Source organism: Thamnophis elegans, chromosome 7 (genome assembly GCF_009769535.1).
Source record: "Thamnophis elegans isolate rThaEle1 chromosome 7, rThaEle1.pri, whole genome shotgun sequence".
NCBI lineage: Eukaryota > Metazoa > Chordata > Lepidosauria > Squamata > Colubridae > Thamnophis > Thamnophis elegans.
In genome coordinates, this window is record NC_045547.1 from 49871433 (window position 1) to 49894324 (window position 22892).

Sequence of the window (22892 nt, forward strand, 5' to 3'; positions counted from 1 at the left end):
CAGTCATAGCTTAGTGATGATGAACCTATGGCATGTGTGCCACAAGGGGCACGCAGAGCCCTCTCAGCGGGCACGCGAGACATCGCCCAGCTCAGCTCCATGGTGCATGCAGGTGCACCTATTATTGGTCAGCTGATTTTCGGGTCTCTGCCATGCATGGAACACATGTGAAAGTGGCACATGCATGGGGGCGGGGGGGGGAGTGCAGGGGTGCCCCCTGCAGCCTGCTTTTGCTCCCTACTAGGCCCAAAATAGGGCACAAGGGGAGGTCACACACACATGCACGGAGGAGCATGGGGGGGTTGCACACGCATGCACAGGGTGGCGTGCATGGGGGGGTCACATGCATGTTGCATTGTGGGTGAGGGTGTGGGCGTGCTTTCGAAACGTGATGACAAAAAGGTTAGCCATCCCTGGCTTAGACAAATGAAAAATACTCTTGTTTTCCATTGGGCATACATACCACTGCTTTCCTAGAAACTAAACTGTTGTTTATGTTAACAATTCCTGTGAAAAACTGGAGTTTTGCTACTGTCTATGGCATTCAACTAAAATAAGTGGATCATTGAAGCTAATGTTAAAAATGTCTCTTTTTACATATGCATGAACATTGTGCTTAGGTTTGCACAGAATTGTTGTAAATGCAAAAAGTACTAATACATTCAGGTTTGATGATTTTCTCGTTTAACATGTACATGAACCCTGAATCTCCCGATTTCTGTTTAATGTTGAGATTAATGATATATGAAATTCATATATATATATATATATATATATATATATATATATATATATATATATATATATATATATATAAATAATGTTGTGTTTCACCTTCAAAAACACTCTGAAGCTGCCACTATCAAGATAAAAGAGGATTCACAGAGTACAAAACGGATGGCTACACTTAGCAAATCATCATTGGTGGAACTTAGTTGCCATCTTTTTCCCCCCTACATTTTGTTCATTGGTTTACTTGGGTATTTTTATTTTTTTTATTTTGAATATATTTGAAAAGCAAAGAATAAATTAAGTTGTTTTTACTTTGATGTCATTGTTAGTTCATCTTGTACCCTGTCTGCTGCATTCTCTAGTACCTTTCTATTTATGCAGAGTTCAAAGTACATTTCAAATGCAACACACATACACACCAATACTGTACTGATTCAGGTTTGTGTGCACTTTTCTTGGAGTCTTCTGGTATTGCCTATGCAGTGAGCATGTCAACTTCAAAGACACACTGAAAGTTTCACAATCAATGGAAAAAAGATCATTCACACTGCAGTCCTTATTGTCCCCATTGCTTGCTTAGACTTGTTTTTGCTTAGACTTATTTTTGCTGAGTTGCTGACTTCCATGTTGTTCATTTATCACTGCAGTCTGTGCATCATGTGCCCTTTTAAGAAAATTTAGTGTTTGTTTAAAAATACTACCTGACCTGCTAACTTGGGGGAAGAGGACTGCACTGCTTTCCTGCATTGAACAGAGCAATCCAAAACTGACCGACAGAAGTTCTAGAATGTAATATTTTGTTCAATGTTTCTCATTTTTGTAAGGTAAAAGGTAAAAGTTCCCCTCACATACATGTGCTAGTCATTCTCAACTCTCTGTTTCAAAGTCGAAGAACCAGTGCTGTCTAGAGCCGAGGTGGCGCAGTGGTTAAATGCAGCACTGCAGGCTACTTCAGCTGACTGCAGTTCTGCAATTTGGCTGTTCAAATCTCACCGGCTCAGGGTTGACTCAGCCTTCCATCCTTCCGAGGTGAGTAAAATGAGGACCCGGATTGTTGTTGGGGGCAATATGCTGATTCTGTAAACTGCTTAGAGAGGGCTGAAAGCCCTATGAAGCTGTATATAAGTCTAACTGCTATTGCTATTGCTATTAAGACATCTCCGTGGTCATGTGGCTGGCATGACTAAATGCTGAAGGCGCACAAAACACTGTTACCTTCCCACCAAAGTGGTCCCTATTTTTCTACTTGCATTTTTACTTGCATTGCTTTCGAACTGCTAGATTGGCAGAAGCTAGGACAAATAATGGGAGCTCACTCCATTACGCAGCACTAGGGATTTTAACCACCAAACTGTCAATCTTTCTGATCAACAAGCTCAGTGTCTTAGCCACTGAGCCACCACATCCCTCTCATTTTTGTATATGTCCCTAAAGTATTTAAAATTTTTACCCATGCTTTTAAATATTAATATTTTTATAATGTAATCAACATTACATAAATTAATACAAACAGCTGCAAAGGTAGAAACTTGAAGGCAAGTCACCAGGAGTTAAGCTTGAAGAAGTTTGCCTTTTGACTTCCGGTGGGCAGGGTCTGACAGGAGTTGTTGTTTTTAACAACTCCGGAATCTTGGCTGCGTTAAACTGTCTAAACAGCATTCATCAACTGTTTAGCAGTTTGTTTACCTCTTCTTCAGGCTTAGAAGGAGAAGGTGAGAAACTATGCTTGGGCAGCACTCCAACTAACCCTCCCATACTATAAATCTGGGAAGGAAGGGGGGGCACCCAGTAGCATAGTACCTCCGCGTCAAGAATTTCTTCTGCCTTTTGCTGTAGAATGAAGGCCTCCGCTCATCCTCAGTACAAAAACTGATTTATTGCTGACTCCAAGACGAGCTGAACTAATACTTGTGAACTCCTAATTGTATGTATAAATCCTTAGCTTCATTTGTAAAGAATTCCTTCTGACAATCACTTGCTGAAAGATACACAAAATGGCGCCGAGCAGCTTTGTAGGAGGGGTCGGGCTTTGCTGACATTCTTACGGAGCTCAGAACATTTAAAGATCAGGAAGTGATTTATTATCAAACTAAATAGCAATTGCCTGGATTTACTAATTGGCTAAAGAAGATTAAACCTGGAATGGCTTCTAATCAAAAGTCCCCCCCCTAATACGTCAAAAAGCGCTGGCAGCTCACCAGCTCCCACTACTAAATTACAGTCATTACTCCCCCCACTATTTCTGCAGGGGAGCCTCTGACCAGAGAAATTTTGCAGAAAGAATTAGCTGAAGCTTTAAAAAATCATGCAGCTGCGATGGAAGTTAAAATTAAGGAAGAGATATCTGCTGCTCACAAAGAACTGTCCGAAGAGCTTATGACTCGCAATCAAGGGATTAGAGATGATTTCCTGGTGGCTTTTAATTGCCTCTCTGGCTACGTATCGGGAATTAAAGACAGATTAGAAGACCTTAGTGACTCTAATAGTAATCTGGCAACAAAGATGGATATGGTTCAACAAAAGGTTAGCAATGCAGAAAATGAAATTATAATGTTACAGTATAGACAAATGGAATTTGCTTTAAGGATAAGGGGCCTTCCAGAGAAAAGTCAAGAAAATCTGAAGCAGATTCTCTCTGAAGCCTTTGACCAACTGATGGGAAGGCCAGGAGGGAATTACGTATGGCAAATTGAAAAGGCTTATCGTGTCAACTCCTGGCTTGCAAGACAAAAGCAACTACCAAGAGATATTGTGGTGCACTTTGCTACTAGAGATATGAGGAATACGATACTGCAGGAGCCTTACAAAACTAAGCTTCAAATTGGGGGTCAGGAGGTGACTGTTTTGAAGGAGATACCACCTAAAATGTTGAGATCTAGAAAAGACTATGCTTTTTTAGTCGAAGAGCTTAAAAATAATCAGATACAGTTTAGATGGGAAGCACCAGCCGGCCTTGCATTCACCTATCAGGGACAAAGATACCGTCTTAATTCAGTATGGAAGGCCTAAGATTTCTACAATAACATATTGAAGGCTGGACATCCCCCCTTCCTCCTGGACCCAGAGCAAGAGAACAAGAAGGACAGGATAGACAGCAAATCACTCAAGTATCAACAAGGTTGGATCAACTTCCTCTCTCAGAGGTACAAGAAGCCAAGGAACAAAGATAAACCCGTGTGATTACCAGGCAAATGGAACAAGAATTAAAAAAGCAACAATCACAACAAACACATGCCACTGCTCAAGAAGCTACAGGTCTTAGTCTAGAAGCAGTGGGAGGAGCCAGGCCGAAGATTAAACTTCAGGATGTTCACATGGCTCTTAAAAAGCTTCAGGGAACTAAAGATGACAACTAAGTTCCTAACTTGGAACGTTAATGGCTTAAATTCCCCACAGAAAAGGAAGAAAATAAACCACTATCTTAAACAATTCAAGAATGACATAATTTGCTTGCAAGAGACTCATATTAGATCAACTGATCAAAAATACTTGATTAATACAAGACTTGGACAACACTTTATAGCTTCTGCCACAGAGAAGAAAAATGGTATAGTTATCTACTTAAGAAAGGATATGAAAGCTGAATTAATTGAAGCAGACTCCCATGGAAGATATATTGCAATAGATCTATAATTACTGATTGTACAGTTGTAGAGACTAATCTGATAACTGCAGCTAGATTGTTGGTGGCGCAATACTGGAAGAAGGAAGATTTGCCTACTATTCAAGAATGGACATTGAAAGTAACAAGCCTAGCCGAGATGGCCAAAATATCTGCATATCTTAAGGACCATTCAAAAGAGAGATACAAACTGGAATGGAAAAGATGGATTGACTATACTCAAAATAAATATGGGACTAAGAAATTCCAGATAGCTTATGATTAGAGACCAGGAATTATAAATTGTCTAGAGCTAGTCCAGCAAGGAGGAGCTAAAGCTCAATTGAAAGACGTTATTAACTATCTTTTTGGGGGTTTTTTTTAAGTGTACCTTAGATTGTTTTTGTTAAAGATTTATACCCTGTATTGGTTCGGGGAGGTTGGGGGGGTTTGAGGGGGAGGGAAGTAAATATCTGTAAAATTTTGTTTTTTTAAAATGCTCATTAAAAAAAAGAAGTTTGCCTTTAGTGCATTTGACCACATTAACCAAGGAAGATGCCTCAGTTATAGAATGTTGCTGTCCAAGCAAATGGTGCTGAAATATCATCCGACACTCCTTACAAAATTATTACAGCATATTTTTGTCCCTCCTTTAAAAAAAAAAAAGTCAATGCAAAGCAGCAAACATACCCAATACTTCTTCCTTTTCCCCCACAACAGCCACCCTTTGAGGAGGGATGGGCTGAAAGTTACTGGCTCAAAGTTACTCATTCAGTTTTCATGACTAAGTCAGGCCTAGACCTCTCTGTCTCTGGTCTCTAGGTTCGTGCCTTAATATAACTGTCTTATAATAAAAGTTTGATATTACTCACAATAAAATCTTAGCACTTAAATTGCATTTCATAATAAATGTATTAAATTTAAGCTGTTTTGATTACCATGCATCCCAATTTTGAGATGTTTGCATTCACAATATCAGATTCTCCATTTAATTAATTAAACATTTAAATTGAGTAGCATGCCAAATTTCCCCAGAAGTGTATTGTTAGAATTAGATTGTTATTAATTTTCTTAAAAGTTTATTTGCAGCATATAAAAGCAATTAATAGAATCTATAGTTCTTACTATACATCCTTAATGTCAGTTTTAAAAGATTTTAACAATTGCTACATGCAACAAAATATGAATGTCATAAATTATTTTGCTAAGAGATTCCAAATTAGATTAGCCTAGATTAAAGATAATGATATAATTGGTTATAAGTTTTGCCAATATAGAATTAACTACTATTGTAAGATCTCTACTAGCAAATGAAAAGATACACAAATACATACATCAATGATGTCCTTTCATTATCAACTTGATTTGCTATGTAATTCAACTAGATACAAGAAAACCAATTAACTCCAACCTCTCAATCACCTCAATAAAATATAAAATAAAACTGAGCATGTAAATAGTCTCTCTAGAGTAGAACATGCTGAAGTGATTACTGAAAATCAGTTTGCTTGTATTTGGTGCATTAGTTTTCATCTTGCTTTCCATGCTTTCTACTTTTCACAAATATTTTCAGTAAGCCAATGGATTTGTTCTATTGTTGACTTAATGTTTTCTAATATCTCTTTGCCAAGGGTCCTTGATCTTGTATATCTAAGCTACTTTCCAAATGCTATACTAGACAATATTGTAGAGTTTTGATACTGAATGATATTCTCGGAGCGATTCAAACAATACAGATTGATGGGAAGGCTGCTCCTTTCCGTATACAGCCCTTGGGAAATTCTGCAGCCCGGCAGCCATGTCTAGAAATCGCTCGCCGTTCCCTGACCGAGGCGCAATAAAGTGGCCTTTCCGCTGTTTACGGCCTCAGCGACCCTCAAGACGGTCCTCCTCCACCACCATCTGGCCAAGCCCGCGCAGGGTTCCTAAGCTATTCCCCCCATTCGGCCTGCCCGATCCCCGGAGATCAGTTAGAAGCGCAGCCACTCTGGGTCCTTTCCTTTCCTCTCCTCTTCGGGCCAAGTGCAAGCAGTTCAATCGCGATGCGTTTAAACCTTCAAGAAAAACCCAACATCCCTCCCGCCGGCCCGAGAAAGGCAGGCAAAGGCGAGAGCGGGGCCCAGACGGCCCGCGGCAGTTGCCCTTACCCGGCTCCAAAGTGCAGAGAAGGCGAGGCGCAGTTCGGGAGATGCAGCTCCTTTTTTTCAAGACGCTGCTCAGGATGGTGCTGACGCCGCCGCCGCCGGTGCTTTGCCGCTTTAAAGACCTTCCCCCTCGCCTCAGGGTCAGTCTGTCTTGCCTCATGGGGGACCACAAGCAGGGGCCAAGCGCACCGTCCACTGGGCTTCCAGGGCCAGCGCTCGCGCCAGCTTCCCGCAGGTGCAGACGGCGCTCGCGACCAGTGACGCAATCCGGACCTGCGGCGTTTCTAATTCAAGCGAGGTTTGGGCTGCGGGACGGAAGCGGACGAGCGGTCGCTGCGGGAGCTGTTGAGAGCGGAGAGGATTAGAGCAGAGGGAAGGCGACTTTGGAGCCGGCGGCCTCTTAGCTAGACTGAGCCTCCCTCCGCAGTGCAGAGAAAAGAAAGGCGAGTCGAGGCGCGCCGCAACCCGGCAAAGAAGGAAAAAGGCCGTTCCCACCCACCGTCACAGCATCATTGGCAGAAGAGCCAGGCACGTCTCGCTTCTCTACCACAGCCTGCCAGCAGGCGACGCTTCCGTTACAAATAAACCGACTCGGTTTAAATTTCAACGGCAAGGCGCCGAGTCTGAAGTTGCTCTCCCGACTTGCTTTCCCGGGAATTAACCCATAAAATTGATCAGAAAGCTATAACCACGACAGTCGGAAACCAGCATGTCTTTTGCGCATCTCTTTTACGTGGGGAAGTCGCACTCTTTAGTAAAGGACAAAAGGAGGGAAGAGGGAATCAACCGACTTGGATTTTAGACCAATATTAAATACCAATCTCCAGAAGGAGGCTGAAGGAGGCTCCTAATTACAAGTCAAATCTTCAGAAAAGTAAAACAAAAATCCCTTTGTATGTATCATTTATGCTCTTAAGAATTTAGAAAATAGTGACATCTATAGTATTCCATCAAAAATCTTATTTATATTATTTTATGCAACACAATATATGCTTGACAGCTACTTTGCAGATCAATTTGATATGCATTCGTCTGTCTATATGTAATTCCCATTTATCAGTCTTTTAAAAAACTTTTCTATAAACTCTTAGTAAACTGGGTTTTTCACCACCACCACCACCACCCAAATAGACAACAGAGTTCACAAAGATTAAACTATGCAGTCCTTATTTATGGAAGATATTATAGCAAAAGGATTCAAGATCTTAATTTGTATGCATCAGATACAAGAATTGATATGACTTAGGTTTTCTAGATTTCAGATGATGGTTTGAAACACACAAATATTGCAACTTGATATAATAAGAATTATACCAGCAATATAAATGATGTAGATATGCAGGTCTCCTAGTTTTATATTAGATTACTTCCAAGTATGAAAATTTAGAAAACTTTTTTGGAAATAGTAAAAAAAAACCCACAAATGGGCAAGTTTCAAGCAATTCATTGAACAAGATAATTTTGCTATTTGGATCATAATTATTTCAGTTTCTGGCTGTTTTAAAGAAACAGTTGAATGACAAAAAGATTAAAAAATGAATGGCTGTCTCCAATGACTTCTGACTGCAGCCTGATCTTGCTTGTTTCAGCCACTCAGCAAATGGCTCTCAACATAGTATTCTTCTTGAAATATTTTTCTTTTCAAAATAAAAAACAGGATCATATCTGACAGCATGTAGGCAATGAAGAAGCTTGTAGAAGTTTTCTGTATTGCTCCCACACAATATAGAAAATAGATTATAGAGAAAATGTGAACCATGCTGTAGCATAGAGTAGAAATTTAGCTTATATTTATAACTGCTGCAAAAGATAATCTGAAATCATTTCTTTATAATCCTTTTTCTTTGAAATTTGTAATTTTCTATTTATTAGAGAAAGAGAAACCAGGAGATGGTGAGTTCTAATCCTGCTCTAGTCATGAAAGCCAGCTGTGTGACTTTGAACCAGTCATTTTCTCTCAGCTCAACCCACCTCACAAGGTTGTTTTTGTGGGGAAAATAAAAGGTATACAAGTGCAGCAATAACTTTCTAACAGTAGACAGGTGCTCTCAGTGCCTTGTGTGTTTGAACAAGGAGTGTTTAATACCTTGTAGCATAATTTACTATGCAGTTAGTCTATATTTCTCAAAGACTTTCTGGGACAACGTGCAATACAAGAGTTATTGTGGCTACCAAACATGACCATTCAAAGTTACAACCGCACTGAAAAAAGTGGTTTACAACTGTCCTTGCACTTACAACTGTTGTGCATCCCCAGGGTCACTTGATCAAAATTCAGGCACTCTGAAACTAACATGTATTTTATGGTTGCAGCATCCTGGGGTCATGTGATCACCATTGAAGATCTTCCCAGTCAGCTTCCAATAGCAAAGTCAAAGGAGGAGAGCTGGATTCCCTTAGAAACCACATGATTCACTTAACAACTATAGTGATTTTCCTAACAACCATGGAAAAAAGGTCATAAAATCAGCACAACTGCTTTATTTAGCAATGGAAATTCTGTCCCAATTGTGGTCATACATCAAGGACTACCTAGTTAGCTTTAACACATATGCAGTGTATATCATGCCCTATGATCCCATGTTGACTTTTTTTCAATCACATAGGTATGCTTAGCACAACTAGCTAACTGCATTTTAAAACCTTGGTGGCCAACTGAATCAGTCCCTGCAGAACTGTCAAATGGAAAGATATATAATACTTAGGCCTAACAAAAGAAGCAGTGCTGTAATCTACCTACAAAAGAAAAGTCTCCTAGGTTCAAAGAGTTCAGAATAATTTTATCCTTGAATTGATTAATACTGCCATACATAGTATTAAGAAATTCACACATGTAAATTATTTGTAAATATAAGACAACTCCAAGGAAGCTTAAGGTAATGAAACATGATCCAGTGATAAAGACTACAGATTACATTATTAGTCTATTGAGGTAGAACTGAGGAAAACCATTCAGTTTAAGGCAATGCTGAATCAAAGATATGTGTTATTGTAGCAAAGCATTTTATTTACCAAGGAATGTTTATATCCCAATTATCCTAAATTTACAATTGAAAAAATAAGGTAAAATCTATTTAGTAAAATCTAAACCTTAAACTGATACCAACTGTTATGCCAACATTTGTACCAAAACATTCCACAATCAAGATAGCATCACCAAAGTTTAGCTCAATCTTTTTACAACCAAGTTGTGTAATCCATCTGAGTATACAAGTTTCAGAAATGGAAAACACACAAGCACCTTTGGCAGATCTTAAGACTATAGCAGACACAAAGGAGGAAAGTACAATATTGGTTCTTATTAAAAACAATATAATGCGACAAGTTTCCATTCCATAATGTAACAAGTTTCATGTCAAATCAAATTTAATACATCCATTCAAATGTGCCCTTACTGTGAACAGATGAGTATTAGTCAACACTATGATAATTCTAAATATTAGACCAAATACTCCCCAGATTAGGCATGGATATTTGATTTCTGTTTTCTGAGTACTTTGCATACCCAATGGTTCATATGGAAAACAGATCTGAGACCGAATGAGTTACATTATGGCTTTGAATTTATTTATTTATTTATTTAAAACTTTTATATGCCGCCCAATCCCAAAGGACTCCGGGCGCCTTACAAACAAAATATAAAAAACATAAAAACAATACAATTTAAAACAACGATCATCCATCAAATTCATTCTAGTCGGGACCGGACCTCAGTAGTGAGGTCAACAGCCCCAGGCCTGCCGGAACAGCCAAGTTTTTACAGCTTTCCTGAAGGCCATCAGAGTGGGTATGGTCCAGATTTCCAGGGGGAGCTGGTTCCAAAGAGTCGGAGCAGCCACCGAGAAGGCTCTCCTCCGAGGGCCCGCCAGCCGACATTGTGTGGCCGACGGCACCCGAAGGAGGCCCAATCTATGGGATCTTACTGGTCACTGGGAGGTATGCGTCAGCAGGTAGTCTCGAAGGTAATAGTGTAATAGTGAACCCAGTCTTTGATTCTTGCTACCACAATTTTAAATTCTAATACATGTAGTTCTTGTTCAGTGACCATTCATTCAATAATCATTCAATTATCACAGCATTCAACAAGGAGATTTATGAATGATCCTTGCATTTGTGGGTGCCCCTGTGCCCCTGCAGTCATGTGATGATTCAAGTGTTTGGCAGCCAGCTTGCACTTACAACATCACCATTCCTTTACAACCTTCACTGCAGGCTTCTAACAAGCTAAGTCACTTGGGAAGCCTGTCAGATGTCACAAATGGCAATCACCTGACTTTAATGACTGCAACTGGAACTGCTGGAACTGCTATTATAAGTCTGTTTGATCATGTCACATCATGCTTTGTGGTCATGTTGTTTTAGCAATGGAATTCCTGGTCCCAATTACCACTGTTACCCAAAGACTACTGTAGCAATTCCTTGTTCTTTGCTGCAAAGAGTGTAGACATGCCGATTTTGTTTATCTCCATCTTACATAGATACTAAGACCCATATATTAACCCTATCTTTTCAAATGTGATACACTCCCTTAGACCGTAGCCTATCAAGGAAAGTTTAAATAAACTAGCCAACTTCTTTTGACAATGCTGAACCTAAACAAGAGGGTTCAGCACAATATCCCAATGTAAACTTTGCCCTTTAATACTTCTATTCTGATGTTGCCTGCAAGTGCCAATGTATAAGAGGCAGTGTTTGCATTGTGATGTTTTAGCCCATATGGCATCACTTTGAGGAAATCTTGGCTTGCTGCAGATGTCCCTAATTTAAATGATACTTTTTATCATTTTTTTCTATTCTTGGACAGTAAGAATAAAAGCTGTGGGATCCTTAGCTATACACATGCTGAGTTCAAAGGACAGGGTGCCAAGTAAAGGTATCTCTTTAGAAGATAAATGGTGGCAACAACAATAATGATAATTACCAAGCTACATATCAGGGCAAGTAGGCAAGGCTACGGTGCATAAAATTCAGGATACTTTAGGAAGAAGAGAGTTGAGATTGTCTACTGTTTGTCCTTTGGCTCAGCGTGACAATCTGTCCTCAGATCACCAAGTTTGCTCAATGGCCAAATACAGTGAGACCTCGGGTCCCAAATGGCTCAGGTGCCGAATGAAAAATCTAAATGTTTCACTCACATCACGAACACATCTGTGGGTGCCAAATAAACACAGCCACAGCAATTTCCTCTTCCATGCCACTTTGTGTGTGTGTGTGTGCGCGCACACAGTTTGGCTTGCTTTTGTTCATGACCAAATCGGGTGCTGACCGAAGTCTTGGAATGGATTGCAGTCGGCACCCGAGGTCCCACTATAAGGTCTTGAACCTGGCACTCCTCTCTCCCATTCCAATAATTAAATATGTGTCCCCTGAGGAATAATGCCTTCTTGCAGTGGTATTAAAAATAATGTTGAGGTGAGTTTAATTATTACTTTCACATTCACAAATGTGTGTATGTGTTAATAAATTTTGGCAGACATTCAGGTTTATAAATAGCTGGATTTTGCAGTTTTGTTTGCACAATTTATTTCCTGCTTTAAGCAAAATGTTGCATTTATATGATTTTCAAAACTGATACTGCAGTTTGCTATCTATAATGCAAAACATCACAGCAAATCATGCAAAAGTATCATTGCCATGCTAGTTGATTTTTATTTGCAGGCTAGTTATTTTGCCAAAGTAAAAACAAGAGCTAGCTATGCTTAGTCTAAATCTCTGATGTATGATACAAACTTATATTTAAAGAATCTGTGGTGTAGCCTGGAACCTATGCATGTTTCCTAGAATAAGCTTGGATCTTACTTCCAAGGAACCATGTTCTAGGATTATGTCATACAAAATTCTAACCAGTTACTAAAATCAAATAGTAGAAACTTCTAATCTGGTACTCCTCAAGATTAGAACTAGAAGATCATTAAAAATTCTACATTTAACATGGATAGTTTGCATGCACCAGTTCATTTTAGTGCAGTCTTCAAACTACTTTATGTACTGTACCTGTAGATAGCACATTGCCATGCTGCATGTTAATGAAAAAAACACAAGACAGTTAGCTTTAAAACATTTATGAGAATAACTTGTGTTTCCATGACTATTATCAATGACTCAATGACCATGACACATTACTGTAGTAGTATTTTCATGATTAGATATATTTTCCAATAAATGGTTCATAAGTGTTTCTAAACTTGAAGAAATTATAATTGAATTCTGCTTTCTTGAAATTAAAGGAAACTGGCCTTCACGCTGACATTCAGTGGATTTACTACTTGGAAAATATGTTCTGCATGGAACCTTAAACTTTTGTTATATAAAAATCAAGACTTTATCCATTTAAAGTTTCTCCACAAATATATTGTTACAATCAGAGCTTTTAGTTCTGAAATACTACTATATAAAAACCTTTACCAATTTCTATTCACATTGCTACATAAAGTTTATAGAAATATATTTTCTTGTCCTGAAAAGCATTTTGAAAATACAACAGTAGCATAATATTTGGAATAAAATTATAATATTTCTGGATTAACATAAATAGCACTTACGTCGTTTGGGGGAAACTGCCTGTAAACAGGCTGTTACAATATCACAATTCCTCTGGACTTTATGTAAAAGTCTGTCCTTTTGTTTCAGAAGGCGAAGCAGTTTGGCTGACTGAACACAAATTCTATAATTAAACTCCTGTATTACTGTTGTCAATTCACTAAAATCTGTCAAGAAAAGAAAAAAGAGCCAAAGGATGCAATCTGCAACTTTAAAATCTATTTTCGTCTTTGATAATCAGTATGGCTTTCTTCAAAAGGGTCTTATCCCTATAGATTCCCTTGGTAAAATTCTTAGCATGATTATAAGGTAATGTATATTACAAAGTCTTATAAAAGAATACTGTAGGAAAATGTTAGACATCAATTTTATTATTTAGAATCACTCCTGTGAAAAATGCAAGGCAATCATTAATTAAAACCACATCCAAATTCTCCATATAACTTTGAATGTATTCTTTAACTTGGGACATGCATGGTTCATTACTGAAATATTACTAAGAAGGAAACTATAGGAATACTAAACTATTTGCTGAGTTTAACTGAAGCCACAGGAAATGAATAAACTTATTTATTATTGGCATTCAATATATTTTTGAGGATCTGAATTTTACCAATAATTATTTAATTAAAATGTTTACAATTTTAGAACAACTGCATGGATTTCAAATACTTTTACTCCAAAGTAGGTATGAATAGAATTGAACCTTAATTTATTGGGTCTATTTGATTTTACTATAGACTGAATTTGAAATTTTCAAATATAAAATTCTAATTTAAGTTTTTTTTATGTAGTGACATCATATGGAATCAAAATAATTTGTAGCAATCTTAATTTGCCATAAGATTTAGATGCTTTATGTAACAAAACACAATAAAACACTGTGATGCTCTTTACAGAATTCTACTTAAATAAGGTTGTACTCAAAATCTTTTTTTTTAAATCTTCCATGCACTCACAAAGCACCCTTTAGTGGACAAAAGCAGATATCAAACTGATTTTTTTTAAATTAGCAGTTGATGACTGTTCATGAAATTACATAATTAAAACAAATGAGAGGTTTTATCACTAATAAGTAACGGTAGATAATAGACATACTAAATCAGGTATCAAACAGTCATTCATTAATTAACAAAACGCAACACTTTATTTTTTAAAAAATCAATAGCAACAGACACAGCAAGAATCTAGGGGGGGGGGTATTTTCTTCACCTAACAAAAATTATAGCACAAACTTTACTGTAAATATGCTTTACAGGTTCAGTACTGAGTTATACACTAATGGAATATGTTAAATAACAAGAGGCTAACAACAGAGCACTACTTTTAGACAGCTTTCTATGCAATTGGAATTAACATCAGAGAAAATTTCAGTTCAAATATGAGTGATCACACAGACTTCTATCAGGTGATAGTTCTTATCCTTTATAAAGTATCTTTTCAGCTTTCACATGGGCCATCTTGGTGATCCTTGTAAACTTCTTGTTAGGTCACCATATTAATATTGCAGACAGAATAGGGAACAGCTTCTTGCTTAATACTTTAGAATATTTGAATCATCTTCATTTAAAAAGACTTTCCAGTAGTAAAAAGCAACCTGCCCAGAGGTTATCATTTAAAGCAACAACAGCACAAAGGAAGCAATAATTGAGAGAGAGAGAGAGAGAGAGAGAGAAAAGAGAAGAGAAGAAAATTCAGGCAACATCCTTAAAGCTAAGCTTAGGGGAAATATGTATATTATGATTGCATTAATTACTTATATGTGCAGGATAATAATGCTTTTGCAAAAGAAAATAACCAGCCTTCAAGAAAGCAACTTGGCTGATGGGAGGTGCAGAGATATAGGGGAAACTTTTCTTTTTAGTCCCTGTGAGGTCTTTTTTCATCCCACCCTTTGGGGTGGGCAGAGAGGGCAATCTCTGCTTAACTGAAATAAATTGGGGCACAAGAATAATGTATAATGGAACTAACAAAATAAAATCCCATAAGAAACAAAGAGAATCTTGCTTTGACTGACACATGTCTCAATTAACTGAAACACTTCCTTCAAATAAGAGGATCGGGGCAAATAAAGAAGCAGAATCAAGGTTTAAAGGGTTTTCATTTTTGCAATCCTCAAGACATTAGACACTGCTTTTCATTATCTTTTATCTCAAACTGAATTCCTACAGCCCTGCCATAAATTCACAACCAGGACCGGGCATTGACCTATCTTTTAATAGAGCTCTGTTTATCATAATCACGATCGCTTCTTTTTTTAGTTTTTCTCTGCCAACTCCAGATGGGTCACCTGCTTTGCTTCTCCTGCTTTTAACTCCCAGAAAGACCACCCAGCGCAGACCGAGCCCGGCTCGTCTCTCAGACCGAGAAGCCAGCCCCCTGTTGGTAACTACATTCCCACCGACAGGACGACACGGGGCCCAGGGGAGAGGAAACCCTGGAGGCATCCTCGGTCCAAAGGCTTTACCTTTCTGAGCCAGGTACTTCCTCTGGTGCCGTTGACCCGAGTTCAGCAGCAGCTCCTGCAGGACGCGGGATTCGGCGCTGCTGCCTCTGCCCCCGGGGAAGACGTCGGAGCCGGCGGACGCCTCCGTGGAACTGTCGACGCTGTCGCGGTGGCGAACGCGCGCCGCGCTGTAGAGCTCGGTCAGCAGCCCGCTCACCAGAGCGGAGGCGCGGCTGGCCCTTCTGCTCCGGCCGGGCTCCTGCTCCGCCTCTTTGTCCTCCACCAGGCTGCCCGCGTGGCTGCTTACTCTGCTCCGAGCAGACGGTTCCGCGACACCTCTGCCAGGTTCTGCTCCAGCGCCCTCCCTGTCGTCGCCCAAGTCCACCTCCGTGAGCTCCATTGGGCTGCTTCTCCGCGCCTCGGGCGCAGCGGCTGCGGAGCGCCGCCGCTATGAGAGGGGGGTGAGCGACGCTTTCGCCGCCTGAAGAGTTCTCGGGCCAGAGTTCCGGGTTTGTCCCATTCTCCACGAAACGGAGGTGGAAGAGGAAGGGAAAGCCGCCTGCTCGAGCGAGGACCTGCGCCGGCAGAGCGTCACATCCCTCCCAGCCTCTCTCAGACTGTTTGCTGTCGGCGAGCAGTCGGCTCGCATTCCTCACCCCTCTAACAGGGAGTGGCTTCCAGGCAATCCCCGCTCTCTGCACCTGTTGCCGTGACCAATCAGCTCACTTGGAATCACCGGTCCTTTGCTACTTTCCAAAGGAACCTCCTGCTGCAGTAGATGGGGTCGGCCGGTTTTGCACTAACCACTTTGGACTTTATCTATTCTAGAACAAGTGATACAGGTTTCACACTGAAACTGGTGTAGGTAGCAAAAACAAATGATTATATTTCAGCTAAGAGCTGTGGCTGACCTGCTTAATTTTGCATTTTGCAAAGGAAAACCATACACCATTAAAAAGTGAATGGACAGCAAAACTTTCCTTTTGCTTTTCTCGCACAACATAAGCCAAGGTTAATTTAACAATTATTTACATAATGAATGCAACGTCTCTGAATACATGCAGCAAATTAGGTTAAATTTGATTGGCCTAAAGTCACCCAGCTGATTTTCATACCTAAGGCAGGACTAGAATTCAGTCTCCCAGTTTATAGTCTGGTGTCTTAACCACTAGACCAAACTGGTTCTGTGGTTGGCCAAATTATAATACAATTTACTGTATAAATCCAGCCAGTGTGATAGTTTAGTTCAGGGGTAGTCAACCTTTTTATACCTACTGCCCACTTTTATATCTCTTACTAGTAAAATTTTATAACCACCCACCGGTTCCACAGTAATGGTGATTTATAAAGTAGGGAAGTAACTTTACTTTATAAAATTTATAAAGCAGTTACAGCAAACCCCTACTGCCCACCATGAAAGCTGGAATGCCCACTAGTGGGCTGTAGGGACCAGGTTGACTACCACTGGTTTAGTTTGATGTGTTGTCTAAACTCAGATTTTCAAGTTTATCCTGAGTAAATTAATAAAGGATAAGCACATGGTAAAAGCACAGCCACTGCCATAAACTAAACCATAAACATAGGCAAGTTTCATGCCAGCTAAACATAACCATACCAGTTAAAACATTTTAATATGTGCACAAAGATGATTTCTGCCTGTGACATTTCATTTTTAAAACATACTTGGAATAGGAATTATTAGGTTACATAAGAATTAACCCCTACTTAATTTAAACACAGTATCTCAACCCAACATTTAAAAATTGTGTGACATACTGGATAATAAAGTGACTAATACTTGGTTAATGTGTGGATAAAGCATCTCATATAAAAATACTTGTATAGGCCTTTTAAAGAAAAAAAATTCAAAATGTTATACAAAAATAAAAACAAGTATCACTTAAAATCTGAATCATAATTTTATTTGTTTCATGGCAACATAACACCTCACTTTTCATGCAATTTCTACTTCATGCTCAGTTTAAGGCTGGATTCACAAAATGCATTGAATCCCATATTAGACCCCTTAACCTAGTGGGTTGTGTTCAGTGTGTTATGCAGACTTTAAAGAACTGGACAGAACAAACTATAGTTAACCAGAATTAACTATCATGCAAATACAGCCTAAGTGTTATTACTCCAAGCATACATCTTGTTTGGAAGAATAACAGACCAGGAAACCTACATTTATGACTGATTTTTTTTTTCATAGCTGCATTAAGCTGATTAAATAAAGAATGCCTAAAGGCTATAGAACGTATTTGCAACTTATAGGACTGCAAGTACTTCTAGCTATAAGAAATACACTGGTTAAATAATGAAATTTTTGCTTTTTGGCAACATTCAAGATGATTTAGCATGGAACTGCTATTATTAAAACAAAATAAATTGAATCTTTTTAAAAATGTTTTTCTTATAAGTACTTTTCTGCAAGCTTTTTTTTTTTAGTTCTGGGGAAAACAGAACCTGATAGCCATTTGGATAGGCTCCTATTTAATGACTGTCAAAATCTGCTTCTTCCTAGAAACAAAAGTGATAAAATATTTATTGAAGGCTATTAGAGACGTCTATTTGGGCAAACTAAAATATTTTACAGTTTTTCCTCCCCATAAAATACAGAAGCATAAAACATGATTTGAATGTTAATGCTATTACAAATAATTATTGGCAATCATGTGTCCAGGCCACTGGAAAACCACCTCCCCTTTTTTAACTTTGTGCTAAAAGACTGCTCCAAGATCAAATTTCAGTTTCTTTTGTTCTATTTTCAATCTGAGAGGCAGAAAAATTTAACATACAGTATCACATTTTGTGCACAATACGGATAGCATTTATAAATAGAATTCCTAAAGAATTCACAAACCAACAATGTTGGCTTGTTGCAACAGAAAAAAATTAGTCTGGGGTTTTAATAATGAACGAACGTATGTATATTTTGGGCCCCTGCAGCCATTATCATAAGTTAAAAGCACACATGCACCTACAGCTAAATGTGGAAATTGTATCCATGTGATCAGATAGATATGAAATGCTGCAAAGCCCACCATTGTTGGATGCAAATTAGCTACGAGGTAACTAAATTGACAGGACTGTTGTTTATTTTTGTTTTTTAAACAATATTTTGTTCCATGGTTTGGTAAAGGATTATACCATAATACATCAGCTTTGTTGGCTGAGGAATTCTGGGAATTGAAGTCCACTAGTCTTCAAGTGGCCAAGGTTGGAGACCCCTGATTTATATGGTTCTGACAAACATCCAGCCACTAAACAGGCGATAGGGACTCAGCGTCTTAACACCAATGAAACCCTGACGCCGCCCTTTGGCGACCTTCCCTCGAGGAAACCGACGGCCGAAGCGACCGCAGCCAATCACAACCGGGGCGCGGCAGCGACGCACAGCGAGTGGGCGGAGGACCCGGGAGCGTCTCTTGACGGCCTTCGCGGAAGCTGCCGGAGGCCCCCGGGTCATGTGACCCTGGTTCGGCTCCGCCCGCCGGCCTATCAGAGGGGAGAGGAGGAAAGGAAACAAGGAAGCGCGCCGCGTCTCCTCGTCTCGCGACTGTCCTCGCGCGGTCCGGTGCTTGAGCCGCTCTCTCGGATGCGAGGACGATGGTTCGAGCCCGCCTGGTTCCCGCTCGGCCTTTGTCCTTCCTGCTGCTCCTCGCTTCCTCGGCTTGGGCCGGCGCTACAGCAGGGGCGGCCGGTCTCAGCGGGGAGCGGAAGCCCAACGTGGTGCTGGTTCTGACAGATGACCAGGACGTCTCCCTGGGAGGGATGGTAACCGTCCTCTTGCTCCATGCGCCGGGTGGCTGGGAAGGGTGGGGGGAGCAGGAGAAGGGAACGCGGGTGGGTCGGAGAGTTTCGGATGCGGTAGTGAAGGATGCGCAGAAAAGCCCCCTGGAACGACCTCGGTGCCCACAGAACCCGAGAACAGAGTTCTCATGATACGTCTGTGCTACCTTTGCATCCCTGCAGCTTGCAGGGGAGGGCGGGCACCATGCAACCTAACTCTGCATGAATAAGGGAAACGGGGGAGAGAACTGAAGCCACCTGGAACTTCTTGAATAGAAGAAGTTACTGCTTGTTAGGCGGGGATATTGAGGTTTGAAGTCATCAAGGAAGCAACACACACACACCGATTGGGCTTGGGGTCTGATTGTTTCCCCATTCCATGATTTAAAAAAGGGATTCAAAAGAGCCTCTTACTATACTTTTAAAAACAGTTGCAGCCATAGTGGCGTGTAGACGAAATGCACCCAATCCTGCATGCACCTGTAGTGGAACCCATCAAAATAAGTGTTGAGACAGTAGTGAAGTGTGCAAAGGCTTGGGACAGAGTTGCATCTGTTGGTGTTTTGCTCTAGAATTAAGAAGCCCATTTGTAGCAGCTGATTTTGAGTAATCTAAAAGGAAGGAAATTGCTTAATTTATGGGTTGTGCTCTTATTCCTTAGCAGAAATGCTTGTGGGATTTTCTGCCTCAAGGTTTGTTATTACATTCTTTGGGGTGTGAATAATATCTGGTTTGTGCTTCAGGTTTGGGGCTCATGCTATTTAAGATACTAGCTGAGTCCTGAAGCAATCTTTGAATATTTTAAACTAGATTCCATGGAAACTAGAAAGACAAAAAATTCAGAATATTTATTGAATTACCCATCAGAATTGGCTGTGAATGACATTTGTCTAAAATACATTTTCTAAAAAAATGGTTTCCTACATACTATTCTCATTACTAATGATTGGGTGAAGCATGAGGGTTTCACATTAAAATAATATTTCAATTAAAGGTATTTTCTATTTAATATATAATTCCACTATTGTAGCATGCTTGTTCCTAAAGAAGGACATCTGAGCAGAAATCAGATGATTTTCCATGCAAGAATTTAATATACTGTAATAATGGAATAATTCCCTTCCAATTTTGAGATTTCAGTACCAAAAGAATATTGGCTCTGCAATTATAACATTTATTGTTGAAGATTAAAGCATGCAACATCAAACAGTTCTGGATTAGCTGGAATACTGTATACACAGCTCCTCAAAATGTGCAGTTGGGAAAAATTCTAGCGCATGTAGTGTTATTTACTTATTTTGTAAAGATTGTAGTCGTGACATCTTCCTTTTAACAACGTACAGTTCTTTATATATTCCCTTTATTTCAGACACCTTTGAAAAAGACCAATGCTCTTATTGCAGAAATGGGCCTAACTTTCTCAAATGCAGTAAGTACATAGTTTGTGGTGGGTTTTGCAAAAGTTAATTGCATAAGACAAAAGGCAACTGACTCAAGGCATGAATAATTAAAGTCAAGGAAAAAGCTGGGCAGAACTTTTAATGTTCTAATTGTGTGTCCTAGTAGTCAGTTAGCTAGCTTGTAAATACAGTTATGATTTATTTCATTTGAAAAGGATATTTATAGAGCCATAGAACCTCTAGAAAATATAATGAAATCATTGTGGTGTAGAATTGTCATCTCTAATCATTTGCTGATGTAAACTATTGGGAAAATCTTAATTTTCTAGCCAGGCAACGTCAGAGAACTCTTTGAGCTATTTGTTAGGTTTGGGCATTGCCTTAATTAGATTCTCTGATTTCTATCAAAATTAAAGTTTACTTGGTAATTTCTCCTTAATTATAGACTTTCAGCTTGTTTATAGTATAATCATCTGGGTGGCACTTAAGCTGTTAACAAAGACTGATAGGAATTCATTTTCCCTTTTTATGTTGGTTGGAGATATACATTGCCTTCAAATACTTTTGGCATGAATGGTGGAAATTATTTTTGTTCTTCCTAGAAATTTAGTCACAAAGATAATGAGGAGGTCGGGAGAGGCAATTTAGGAGGGTTTCTTATTGTTTGGCTTATGCTATCTCTCAATACTGAATATCTTTCCCGTTGGTCATCATCTCAAACTACTGGGAGAGATTTTTAGGGGACGTGGAGTACAAGTGTTATTGTAAATGAGGTTGTTTAAGTCAAGTGGAGAACATTATTCCAATGATTAAAGTATATATATATATATCTTCTGAGATTAACTAGAGCACTTCAGAATGTTTCAATATTTTTTGAAGAGTTTGCAATTTAGACAGTATTTTGGTTTAGCAGTAGTATTTGAAGTGCTCTGTTCCATTGCCTTTATAAAAGATGCTTTTCCAGAAGCCAGTTAAAATTTGGCAGTAAAAATGCTAAAATATTCCTTTAAAATGTGACACATTTTATTCTTATTTCGTGTGTTATAAAATATTTTTGCAATAAACATCTTGTTCATTTCAGTATTGATGGAACTGCAATTATCACTAATTCTATTCTTTCTTTAAATGTAAAATTAAAATAATTACTAGATTATAATATCAAGCAAAAAGTAATAAATAGTTCTCTGGTATTGCTTAGCTAAAAAATAAGATTTTTCCAAGAGATGGCAATTCTGCACCATAGTGACTTCATTATATTTTCTAGAGTTTCTATGGCTCTGTAATATCCTTTTCAAATGAAAAAAAATCATATGTGTATTTTACAAGCAAGCTAAATGACAACTAAGGCACAGTATTGGAACTTTAAGACAAAAGTTCTGCCCAGCCCTTTCCACATTTGAGATATCTGGATATTATGTCATCAAATATTTTAAAATATATTTGGATATTGTATGTAGAATAGTTTTTAAAAACTGATGGAAATTACTAAATCCCCAAACAGTAAGGCCTACAATTACCACTCTGTGTATGTTAATTTGCTTGTAAAAGTTATAGACTGAAATGTAGGAATGCAGAAAATTACTGTACTGATTTCTATAATCAATTTTTTCATGTAGTATGTACCCAGTGCACTGTGTTGTCCTAGTAGAGCCAGCATCTTGACAGGAAAATATCCACATAATCATCATGTTGTAAATAATACTTTGGAAGGAAATTGCAGCAGCAAATCCTGGCAGAAGATTCAGGAGCCATATACCTTTCCAGCTCTACTCAGGTCTGAATGTGGCTATCAAACATTTTTTGCTGGAAAATATTTGAATGAGGTATGTTTATATATTTTATATTTTGTTTGAAATACCCATTTTAAAAGATTTTTACTTGTATAAAATCACTGATTGAACAAGGAGAATAGAATCTGTTTGGATTAATCTAAATATATATAAAGGGAGGAAATCATGCTCCTGAAAATTAAGATATAAGATTAAGATTATGTATTAATGTAATATCAAGAATTTATACAGTACTTAAATACAATGGGAGTTAGTTGAATTGCCTTATTTTAAAATCTGAACAATTATATGTTATCTAAATATTGTGAGAGAGTTTGTGTGGTACATTTTGTGGCATTCAGTGGAGAATGATCAGCTGCTTGTTCTTAGGAGCCTGGTAATAATTGAAAGAATGGAAGGTGAGCTTCAGAAGCTACCTCTCCCCAAGAGCACTACTTTTAATAGTGA

At 38.9% G+C, this 22892-nt stretch overlaps 2 protein-coding genes across 7 annotated transcripts in view; one reads left to right on the plus strand and one right to left on the minus strand.

Moving 5' to 3' along the window:
* TBC1D30 (TBC1 domain family member 30) overlaps positions 1–16096 on the minus strand; it is a 42396-nt gene extending 26300 nt beyond the window's left edge. For 2 of the 4 annotated variants that reach the window (XM_032222056.1, XM_032222055.1), the window contains exons 1-2: positions 15485–16096; positions 13020–13184 (exon numbers count right to left, since the gene is read on the minus strand). In XM_032222056.1, the coding sequence (XP_032077947.1) occupies positions 13020–13184; positions 15485–15863 (544 nt within the window). In that variant the 5' untranslated portion in view covers positions 15864–16096. Of the gene's footprint in view, positions 1–6480; positions 6814–13019; positions 13185–15484 lie in introns of those variants that run through there. The other 2 variants (XM_032222058.1, XM_032222057.1) reach the window with 1 other exon arrangement.
* Positions 16097–18958: 2862 nt separating this feature from the next.
* The window catches only part of GNS (glucosamine (N-acetyl)-6-sulfatase), a 30757-nt gene continuing 26823 nt past the window's right edge, over positions 18959–22892 (plus strand). For all 3 annotated transcript variants that reach the window (XR_004255715.1, XR_004255716.1, XM_032220887.1), the window contains exons 1-3: positions 18959–19240; positions 20625–20684; positions 22272–22478. Coding sequence is in view for 1 of the 3 variants with exons in the window: in XM_032220887.1 (XP_032076778.1) it covers positions 19073–19240; positions 20625–20684; positions 22272–22478 (435 nt within the window). In the remaining 2 variants the exon portion in view is untranslated. The remainder of the gene's footprint in view (positions 19241–20624; positions 20685–22271; positions 22479–22892) is intronic.